Below are 11,821 nucleotides of genomic sequence, written 5' to 3'. Positions count from 1 at the left end.
AAGGCGGCCTAGGTGCAGCACATTCAGTTGTAGAGATAAATTCGGTTGAGTCTCTCCTGAAAACCAAATTGAGCGGACTGCGCCTACCTGATGCTCCCCAATAACGGCAAAACCGGTCGTGTGCCGTCGAAAAGTTCTCAGCAACCTTGTGAGTAGTTTCCTTTATGACAATTTATGGTTAGTTTCATTGTTGAACAAACGCAAGGGAGAAATAAAGAAAATGTGTATTCAGCATCAATGATACACTCTGTTCGTGCTATATACATGTATACGGGTCGTTTTCTCCTAACTGTATGTACAAAACTTCGCTGGGTTTGTTTGACTTCCATATCAGCGTGAACAAAATCTGCCATGAATTAGACTCAGACAAGTTGACATTACGCAACTTCGGACAACTTGTGAACAAGGAAACAAAATTGAAAAATGACTTTGGTGGCAGGGAGAAAATTTAGCGGCTATTTCACAAAATTGTGCAAAATCAAGTGTAACCGTCAGGATATTGATATCACTGTCATCTCCACATATGTATCCGGGAGTCTGAAGACACCGGAATTCTGTTGGATGCGGTCGATAACACCCTCAGCGGTGCGATTGGTGGAGGAGGCAACTCAGTGTCATCAAACTGCGCGAAGTTGGATGAATTTTTGGTCTTTAATACCACGTCGGGTGGCTTGGTGATTGACCTATCCTGGTCATCCGATGTACTCTCCTGTATTTGGTTTGGACATTCAAAATCGCTCGAATGTCTAACCGGGGTTGTCCTAAAATTGGTTGGAGGCTCTAACAACGGTTCTGTCAAACTTTCCATCGATGGAGTTCGGTTCGTGGTTGAGGTCATGGCTCGCTCGTCTTCATCGGCGATCGGGGAATATCGGTTGCGTTGACTCTGCCTGCGAACCAAGCTGTACTGCGTTCCATTGTATTGAGCTTGTTTGGAAGGGTCTGGTGTCAGGGCTACAAAACGTGTGCTCATTTCATTCTCCTCGCCATGTTTGTCACTCCGTAGCGTTGAAGTCAGGCCGGGTTTGATATCTAGTGCCGTACGAAAACTTGGTCGACGAACTGGAGCGTTGGAACATTGCTTGCTAACGCCTGATACAGATGAATGAGCGCTTGCTATCGACTGTCCGTAGTCGGACTCTGGAACAGAGGATTTGTGAAGGTAGTGCTGGTATTCGGGCAAACAACACGAATTCATGATGGAATAGGCGGTTGAAGACTCCACAGGCATGGTCAAACCAGACTCCTGGGTATCAGGAAAAGCCTTTCCAAAGACTCGTGGACTATATTGAACTGGCACGGGAATTCCGGGATACGGTCCCGAATAGAACTGCTTGAAACTTTGAGGGTTGCACTGAACTGCTTCACTAGTCTCGCTCACTCCGCTTCCACCGTCACAACCTCGTCCGGAGGAACTTCCACCTGCCGATAGGCATTTCATAACCGGATTGCCGGAATAAAGGCTTGAATCGAAACGGTTGTTTCGAAGATCCGTCGATGCAATCGAACTGAGATTCATTGAAAAAGGTGCCCCGTATCCAATAGGAGTACCATTCAGCCCAACACCCGAGCTGCTACTGTTTGACTGGTTAATCGAATACTGATCCAAGATGAACGGGTTTGTGGTTTCGTTTGGGACATTCTCCGCTCGAATAGTCATCATATACTGCAACCATAAACGGACGATGAACATTATCAAGCGTTCTGACAAGTCACTTTCAAATTAACTAGTGCAATACAAAAATAAGAGAAATGCCCACGAACGGTGTCACAGAAATACTGCACAACTGCTTGTTGTACTCGAGAAATACACTCATTTGCAAATCAATTTGGTTCACACGAGAGACTCAACTGAATCTCTCGTTTATGGTATGATCAGAGCAACCTTGTGAGTAGTTTCCTTTATGAAAATATACTGCGATATTTCGGTTATCGTGCCAACTGAAACATGAGGCAGCCTTTGACAGCACATTCATTTGTAGAACATCATAAACGAGAGATTCAGTTGAGTCTCTCGTGAAAACCAAAATGATTTACAAATGAGTGTATTTGTCGAAAACAGTGCAATTTGGGTTCAAGTAGGACATAGAGTTGACGTGAACTCGAGGACTGCGCCTACCTGATGAGCCCTAAGAAGGGTGAAACCGGTCGTGTGCTGTCGAAGGTTCTCGGCAACCTTGTGAGTAGTTTCCTTTCTGCTTGTTGTACTGTTCCTAAACTTTAAAGAGGATTTTTACATTCGGAAGTACTTGTGACCCTACTCTGTCCGAATAGTCACGTGACGCACTATCGGCTCTTCCAAAGTATGTGACGTAGAAATCGAGCGATCGAAGTCAGCATGCCCCGGGGTACAATCAGTATTGCTTATGGAGGCAAATACTGGGAAGATCCAAGGCAGGACATTCAACTTAATGACCCAGCAAACCACTGACTTCTTATTGCTCATTTTTATCAGTATATTCAGTATTCTCATTTCGATATAGACTTTTTGACAGTGCGTAGTCACCTTAATGAGAAATTTCCGCCGGCCATATTCATCAACTACAGCGCAGAAGCCCTGCTTATGATGCCAGACCTGACCACATATTTATCCCTGCTTTTCCCACGATTCAGTATCCCCCCGACGTTCATTATAGCCAGATTTTGTGTGGTGGAGTCACAATTGCCCAGGTAATTCCCAACCCTACTGAGAATGCGTGAGATAGAGGTACGGACACATGCAGGGGTCCTTCAGTTCCTAGCACATTTGTTGGTGTTGTACGCCATAACAACAAGGATCAGCGTTCTCGTGATGTACTTTTACGTCAAATGGCGGGTAAGTTTACTATTGGTTGATCTGTTTTCCTTGGCAGTCGGCAACCAGCAGTCAACAACACATTCGAGCTACACACATTTCGAGGTAAGTTGGCATTTCAACTCAAGAGTGCCTCACTGTTGGAACCACTTCAGGGTCAGTCAGTGGCATACTAACCTGCAGCATTAAAACCAGATACTACGGCCTTGGTGTATACTTGTTTTAATCAAAAGTACTTATTGATATTCTGACTAAGGATGACCATGAACGAACTTTTTTGTGAAATGCTAAATTGTCTCAACGTTTAGCATATTAACTATGGAAATGGGGCGCAATCTTACCTGTATATCTGGAGTGTTCGAGACGAAACCCTCTGCTGTCATCTGTGAGCCGTTCCCCGACAGTTGGGTGACAGGTAGAGACAAATTTGGTGTTGGGGTGGGATTGCAAAATGGACTGTGGTGACGGTGCAGATAGCTCTCCTGCATGTTCGAAAACGGCGCGCTTGGCTGCAGGTCATTTTCCGCACAAGAAAGTTCCACTGGTGAGCATTGTGGCCTTGTCTCGTCCTGAAGCAGACAGCTATGACAATGACGGTTCAGTTCAGCCCAGTGGTGGTCGTGTGGACAACTCACTGAATGCTTGTGCCATGTGGAATTACAACTTGAAGAACAGGTGCGATTGCCCGGCGATTTCTGATGCCTCTTTGGGTCATCATGCGATTGCTTTAGTCGCTGAGTAGGAATGCGATGGTTTTGACAAAATGCAATCAAACTAATCAACCCTAACAGAAGTATTGCAGCACCAACTCCGAGACCGATAAACAGGGGTTGGAAAATATTCTTCGCGGAGCCGAGTTTGACTGCACTTGTCAACTGCTGTGGATTTGAATCGCGTGCGTTTGGTTCAGCCGCTGGAGTTTTACGGACATCTGGAAGAGAGAGAGAAACTTTCACTTGGCGCACACAACAGAGCCAGCAACTACTTACTACACATCAGTAGTCAGTGTAGAACGCAGTCCTTACATCACGGGATCAGACTGATATAACACTTGTTAGTGCTCTAGTTGTGACGTAACTAAGGTAACAAACACTAAACAATGTCTTGTGATGAATACAATAGTTAGGTCGACTTGAAAGTGGAATAAGCCAAAAATTGACTTATCGTTTGAGGACACTTGTTGAGAGTTTCTGAGTGAAGTTCCGGGAGCGGAACGTGTCTTTTCTGCAGTATAGCTTGCTACACGTTTCCGTAGTTGTCCACGGGGACTTGCGGAGCTCTGTTAACTTCATGTCTTGTGTGCGCGCGTGTGTGTTGGGGAGCCTAGTTGTATGCCTATTTATTATGTGCAGTGTGAAGAGAGGGGTGTCCCTTTGTGCTTGATTCTTGCACGAACATGAATACAACTTGACCTGATGTGTTGAATGAAGTTCCTAAGCCTGGCACGTTACGCAAGTGGTAGCCGCGTAAAGAAAAATGGTTGAGAATTTGTAGTGTACAAGTTGTCGGCTCAAGTTGTAAGTGGGACAGGAATTGTCACGTGTTTTGAGTGTTTGTGATTGGTGATCTGATGAGTGACCTCTACACACTATGTTGGCCAGGCGCCCTAGAAATCAAGTGTACGTTCCGTACCACGACAGCTAAGACCTGTCCACTAATTACGTCATCTAAACGGTGAGACAATGCTGTAGCCTGAAAAGCTGATGGATGCTAGCGGGAAAGTAGCATTTTTTTACCTAATTTCTTGGACACCCTGAAGCCCAGGACGACCATGTCAAAAGTACTGGCGAGTACTATCATTGCAGAGCTAGCCATATGTTCAACTTTGAACTTTTCATGTCATCAGGAGCAGTGCAAGCGCATTGCTCGTTATTACTGTAAAGTGGGGAACGTCCCCTGGGCGCACAACCTGATTGTTGTTTAGCGACAGCATGTCAGTCAACTTTTGGACTGGACGGAACTAGTGGGCGATGTCCACTCAGTCTTTCAATTAGAGATGTGACAACGCCTTAGGCAGACAAACGTAAAATAGCTCAAGATATATTCAGCTGTACACTTCCTTCTATTTTTGGAAACTGGCTAAAATTCTTCAGTCCTCCACGTGGTTATGCGGGACTACACAAGCATAGCGCACGAAAATCCGATACAGTCAAGTAGATCGCTTATGCAGACGCTGGTGTTTTCCATAGACTGTACAGACTAACGTTAGTACTTTCCATAAATGCGATGCTTCAATGCAATAGACTTTGGTCACCCGTGTGATCTAATCACGATCAACAAAATTCACTCAATCCTTCTACGTTGCGGTTGTATTGATCATCGATCGAGCAACATTTTGCACCAATAAGCGGTCCATTCGTAATTCAACCAACCAAACGCAAACAAAAGTAGGTACGTCCCATTTAGTGGTTGATTACTCCTCAGTATCACAAGTTTTAAGTCGTCGAGAAAATTTGAGAACAGGTTGGTTTAATGGCGCTTGGTCCACCGTATATTTCGGAGACAAACACGCCATGAAAATCCGAAGAGAGGTAAAATTTTCTGCTTGAGTAGCTCACTCACACTTTCACTCATATCATACTTGATTATACCCACTAGAATCCCACTGGCCTGCAAAACTCATAATTACCCGAATGATTCATGGGTAGATGACTTGGGAGAGTCTTACCTTGGCTCATTTCCTCATCATCTTCTGCGGTGTCTGGTTTATGGTTCGTTTGGTCATTCATTTTGTATCGGCTGTGTCTAGTCTCTTCTGGGTTGGTCAGTAACTTGTTGGAAATGGCACCTAAGGAGAGAACAGGAAGAGTTGCAATAGAGAAAGGTATAGGTGTTCAAAATACTGGTTTGACTGAACACTAGCTTTCAGCAGGGAGTTACGAGAGAAGAACTCTCACTGGGAAACTGTTTATCTGCTATTTGGCTGTCAAAGCGTCTACATCAACCTTTGAGCAGTTTTCTTCATAAAACATCCATTCGTCTGCTTTATATTAACTATGCTTTAAGGCAGCTTTACTTGAAAGAAGCTCTCATGGAAAGGAACGTTTACCTGTAGACATTTGATCAATAACGCCCCGGACCGATTCTCAAACAAAGAACGTTATTTAACCTGGAATATAGATTGGTGATTCTTGTTTGTTGGTATTTGAGCGACTGTTGGCAAGCAAGGAAGAGTAGGCTCATGTGAAAGCATACCAGATGAACGAAGCCACTAAGTTTTGCCCCACCTCACTGCGTAAGATCTCAATGTGTGTGACCACTGTGGAAGTAGAAACCAGAAGCCACAAGGGGAGTGACACAGATACCGTCATTAGGGGAAACGATGCACAGGTACTCAACTGCAGCACTCAGCCAACTAACAGAGTTGCACAGTTCCGCCCCCCAGATGATAAAGACTGATTAATTTTACAGGTGAATGTGAGTTTCTTTCACTGTTTTACCTCACTAAACTAACAGAAAAATCTAATTCCCCCAGTAATTCAGCCAGTTTACGGATAACGTAAGAAGCCAGTTCACACAGGTAACTGTGAGAACAGAATAGCAATGCAATCGGTCTATGTGTAAACTAGTTGCAGATAACTGGCTAATGTGCACAAGGGAACGGAATATCTTTATATCTTCAACTACTCATCAATAAACGGCTTCAATTTACATTATGAAATCATTAACTAACCATTTATTGAAAAGGATAATGTTGGAGGTGTTTAGGTCCCATGTATCTCATGAGTCTTATATAAACAATAATTGGAGATCACATAAAAAATAACCAGAAAGGATGCAAACGTAGGGTATAAAAGGTGTTGGGATGATTGCTTTTGCACTTTCGGACTCCAGTTTCGTAGACCACTTACGGTGTTGGAGCAAGACAAAGTCAGTGACACAATACGTCTCCGAATGCAGACTACTTACCCTTGGGTAGCCTTTGTGTTTTGCTGCGTTTCTTTGGTTCCGAGAGTTGCACGGATTGTTTGTTCATCACAATCCATTCTGGTGGAACTAGAGTCATGTAAGCATAGACAACAGTTGTGACATCAAAAATGCGGCTGTAGCGGTAAAAAGCCGGTTTCATTATGCTATATCTGTGTCAGTAGGCCTACATTTTTTTGCACTCGGAGTGTACACTAGCAGGGATAAAATCCCAAATGTCAAACGGATCTAAACAGGCAATCCAAGTGGTGATCGTGGTCACATCTAAGTTCCGGTGAAGAAAAATCAAATTTATATTTGTAATGCACTACTCATAAGCTAGCTGAAAACTCTTCGACAGCCCACGACCGGTTGCGCCCTTCTTGGGGCTCATCATGTAGGCGCAGCCCCTGAGTTTCCGTCAACCTCATGTTCTACTTGAATCACTTTTATCCTGTGGTATCAACCGCCTTACAGAATTTCCGGAGCCTTCTAAATGCTGTGTCTTACCACTGGCAGAAACTAACTTGACTGCGCCGAGGGATTTGCGCATCAAGGATTCTATGGTTGCTGAAGTTATAATAATGAATGGCGCTTTTAAAGTGAATAACGACTGTCCTAATCACTGGGCCTCTTCACAAAAAGCTACGATACCTGGTAAGGCAAACAACCTGAGGGTTATCACGCGTCGCCATCATTTTTTGATTTTTTTTTGGTCTGTACGCTTATCCAGGTCACTTAATCCCACAATCGATCAAGTAATCACACGTGTTCACCAAAATGCCTTTCTGCATTACGGCGGCATTTCTGTGCAATTATTCTCAATCGTTCCATACCAAAGTAATATAAGGACTTAGTATTTGTATGTTAGAGATCAGGACAAATGAAATATCGATGAGGTATCAGATGGTTCTGTTCCGCAATTTACCGGTTGGCGCTGATCGGCAAAGTCAGACGAAAGTTCGGTCGCATTTGTCTGACTCCATTCAACTTCAAGGCGATGACAGAGTTTCGATATTTTGTTACTAGAATTTCGACCTGGACGAATCACGAGCCAGTCAACACGTGATGCAGTCAAGGACGAGCGGTACTCTATTCTGCCTAAAAACGATTTAATCACGAAACTGACCAACAGCTCTTGGTCGAATGGTGAAGTGTTCAACTGTTCAAGTTGGGAGGTGTCGGGTTCTAATCTTTCTCGGGTTTCTTGAGAGGCTCACTGCTGGTAATGTCCACCAAAGGATGAAATGACCTTGGGTTTCAGCACAGAAAAATTCAACCGAAGGATAAAATCTCAGCTGAAGACGAGGTATCGCTGGACTTGGAAAAATCGCGGATAATTTTGGTGTCGGCCCTCAAGCTTCTCGGAAAGTCTAACTTTAGTTGGTATGCACAATCTTGGTATCTAACTCGCTGCGCTGTGTAATTGCACACTTCTAACTTCGTTTCTGACCAGACTTCACCTTTTAGAATAAAGTAACTGGCTGCCTTGTTCTTACTAAGCTTATGCAATACACAGGGTGAGATGGCCCAATTGGTTAGAGCGCGAATTTACTGACCTCTGCCACTCTACTTCCCCTGTCTAGGCTTGGGCGACCTGGCAGTATCCCAGCCCTCGTGCTTCCTCCGGGTGGCATGGCATGGCAGCACCAGAAAGGTGACACAGCTGAACGATTATTATTATATCCAATACATAGAATGAACTACAGAGTTTACAACACAGTGAGAAATACCTCGGAGGAGAGGAAACGATATTTGTTAGTTTTAAACTTCTGAAAGTTGACTGTACTTAAAACAAAAGTCTGGATTCTGAAATGAAGGCCTTCGCTAGCCACAACATCCGAAACTACGCAGAAATGTGTCTCGACATGTGTGGCGCATCTGGAAAAAATGAGATCAGCTCATCAGTAGGCGCAGTCCCCGATATCCATCAACCTTACGTTCTACTTCAACCCAACTTCCACCAAATTAGCAAAAATTCTCATATGGAAAAGACATAAAGAGGAGATTCACCTGGAACCCAGATGAATCTCCCGCAAAATCTCAAATGAGTGTATTTTGCTAAATATGGCATTTTTTATCTCGAATAATTTTTTTCAAAATGTCCAGCTGACGTGACTGACGCATGTGGAGGGAGGCGAACGTCGTCAGAAGTTTAGTCCATAAATTGTACCATTTTGTGGCTCATCTACCATCGTTTACGCTAGGTAGACTTGCCCTTACTGGTATAATATTTTTGGATCAATAATTAAGGAAGGAGTTCCAAGGTCCCTAAGTTCTTCAGGCACAGTTGCATCTAGATACGCCCGTGGGTTACTCAAACCCCACTAACAATTTCTCGGCCTTGTAAAGGTTGTAAGAACCCCTAGATAGAACCAACTTGGTATCACTCATCAAAATCATCCCTGGAAATTCGGTTGAATAACTGCAAGCTCACCACAAACGTAGGTAAGACTAAGATGCATCTTCCCGCATGTTCCTGGCTGCCTTCCGTTTGCTCCAACCGTGTTTGGACTGATGGAGCAAGAAGATTGTCCGTTGCATGCAAGCTGCAGTGATTCGGCCACATCAAACGACGTTTGACACTTGATGTCTGAAAGTGGAAGTAACTGGTAACAATGACCTTTTTGCTGGCATGACTAAACAGCTTAGACAACAAAGAACTTTGTTCTCATACATAATGTTCGAGCGTCGCTTTTAGAAGATGCTTCCTCAACAGGTGCAAGATAAGGTTGTCGGTATGAACCCGTGTTTCAGGTATTACTCATTGTAATTGATGAACAAAAGAACTGCTCTAAAAGCAGCTGAATCTGATATGCAAAAATGCCACGGCTGAGGAAAACACTTGTCGCAACATGCTGGTGTAACTATTTGATATCTTCATTAGACAGCCAGCGTGAACGGTTAGTTGTCCACCCCCCACTGCTTTCAGCTAACAGAGTGACTGGGCGACCTACTGCAATGTGCCCTTGTTGTTCAGAGCGATAGTAACCAATTATACAAACACAAAAACTTGAAATGTGCAGAACTTCGGCTATTAACGATCTGATGACCAACAGCCCGCGAAACTGGGTTGGCATGAACACAGTCATTGTTAGCAATACATTGTATATGGGGAAGGGTTCCTGATTGCCATGTGTCGTCTCCGTTGGATTTCTGTTAGATCAGCCAGTGAAACGTCGAACTCTTGGACTGGTAGTTTGAGCTCTAAACGTTGAGGCGATAAAATTGGGTTTGCCGATACTCTGCCTCCGGCAGTACCGAAGAGTAGCGGTGTGGTGGTGATACTACCGACGGGGAGGCATTCAAATAGTGAGGTTTCCTCTTGTAAATTCGCTTTGCATCTCTTGAAAAGAGTGGTCTATTGCGGAATTTGTGGAGTCACTTTGTAGCATTTGCTTGGATTTGAGCAGCAGTCAATGAATATCCAGGAAACTTCAGGAAGACGCGTTTAAGAGAAGACCGATGTTCAGTTTGTGTAAATGAGAAGCATATGACAGTTTAGCTTCCCTGTCCAACAGTCTGTAGCTGGTCATTTGGCATTTTCTAGTAAATAACTCCGCAGCGGAGGCCTTTATCCTTTCACCGGTATTTTAAGTTTGCTTACGGTCTGAATGAAACTTCAAGACCAAATTCCATACACAACAAAAAATTAACGCATTTCCTAAACAGTTTTCTGGAAATAGTTCAAGACGCAGCTTGCAAAACGCATTCTCTAAGAATGAGGAAAGTCAACATAGTCTTATGGTTCTTTATTCTTTTTTGAGGGGGGACTACAACCGTGGAACTTTAGACAGATAACAGTATTGACCCAAGCTGTCATGTAATCCTAATGCAGTTGACGGGTACTCATCGACAACTCTTCTGAGGTTTACTACTGTTTAACTTCAAGGCAACCACAACTTCATCCCTTGTATGTTGTCCAACATTTTTAAAGTTTGAGTACTTGTTTACAGCTCAACTTGCACCGGTGGTCATATCATCCGATTTCGCAGAGAACAGAACGACAACAGGGAGAAGTTAGGGTTATCCACACGCCGAAGAACCTACTTCAGAATTAATTTATCACTTACTTATCAAACCTAATAACATTTAGATTAAATGAACAATGAATATGTTGGATTTCAATCATTGTTTTGTTGGTCGCTGAAACACCACGTGGTCAGGAGTTCAGGCTGACCACGCCCGATGCAATGACCCACGTTGGGAGATGAGTCAGGTGATGCCTATTCTTACTGCATTTTGATAGTGAAACTTAAGATATCTATGATAAAAACCGCAGTGACCCATGGTGACCTTTATGTCTAAACGTATTTGAAAACAGTTTAAAAGTAGTTAAGAACAAGCCATCTTTACGGCGAACGCCATCAACAACTTGGAGACTCGTCCCTGCTTGTGATTACTTTGTCAAGTGCAAAGGGGTATGTTTTAACCACACTCCCGAAACATCGGAGAAGTTACAACCTCCACTGTAATCAGAGGTGGAATTCAATCTTTGACATTAGCTTATGTACAAACATCCTTACGATAGCTACCATCAATGGTTATTGTTAGAACAAGCCAAGATGCTGCAAACTGCCTTAAGAATAGTACGGAATCTCAGTTTGGCTGTCTACACAACCACACTACCGTCGTACTTGGTGTAACATCAACTATGCGGTTTTATACTAGTGTAACGGTGGGTACTACTGATGAGGCATGCGGGTAGCATGTTTTCCCATAAATCCTCTTCGCGTCTTTTGAAAAGTGAGATCTATTACGAAACTTGTGGAGTCGCATTTGTTTGCATTTCAGTAACAATCAATGAATATCCAGGAAGGCTCAGGAAGATGCGTTCAAGGAGAAGATGGGTATTCAGTTTATTGTAAATAAGATGCAAATGAGAGTTTTGCAACCCTGTCCGATAGTCTGTAACTGCTCAGACGGTGTTTTCCAATAAATAACTGCAATGTGAAGCCCTTCTTCCTGTCTTCAAACCGAGAGTTAGCGAAATTCGCACCAAAAAGCGAGGATAAAAGCCGGCGTCAAATAATGCCAGGGGACGGGTCATCCTGAATACTACACGATCCTTTTTGAGCTCCGTCCAACCATCTACAATCCAAGTTAGGTCTCTCTCTCTCT

The 11,821-nt window shown here is 43.6% G+C and overlaps 1 protein-coding gene across 1 annotated transcript in view; it reads right to left on the bottom strand.

The window, feature by feature from the left end:
* Positions 1–255: 255 nt before the first annotated feature.
* The window catches only part of T265_02916 (hypothetical protein), a gene marked incomplete at both ends in the record, with an annotated part of 26,169 nt that continues 14,603 nt past the window's right edge, over positions 256–11,821 (bottom strand). The window contains 5 exons of the mRNA XM_009167280.1: positions 256–1,666; positions 3,136–3,725; positions 5,463–5,582; positions 6,704–6,790; positions 9,138–9,293. Coding sequence (XP_009165544.1) covers positions 512–1,666; positions 3,136–3,725; positions 5,463–5,582; positions 6,704–6,790; positions 9,138–9,293 — 2,108 coding nt within the window. The remainder of the gene's footprint in view (positions 1,667–3,135; positions 3,726–5,462; positions 5,583–6,703; positions 6,791–9,137; positions 9,294–11,821) is intronic.

The sequence above is a fragment of the Opisthorchis viverrini genome (assembly GCF_000715545.1).
Source record: "Opisthorchis viverrini unplaced genomic scaffold opera_v5_38, whole genome shotgun sequence".
In the NCBI taxonomy this organism is placed as follows: Eukaryota; Metazoa; Platyhelminthes; class Trematoda; order Opisthorchiida; family Opisthorchiidae; genus Opisthorchis; species Opisthorchis viverrini.
This window is presented reverse-complemented; position numbering and strand designations above follow the sequence as displayed.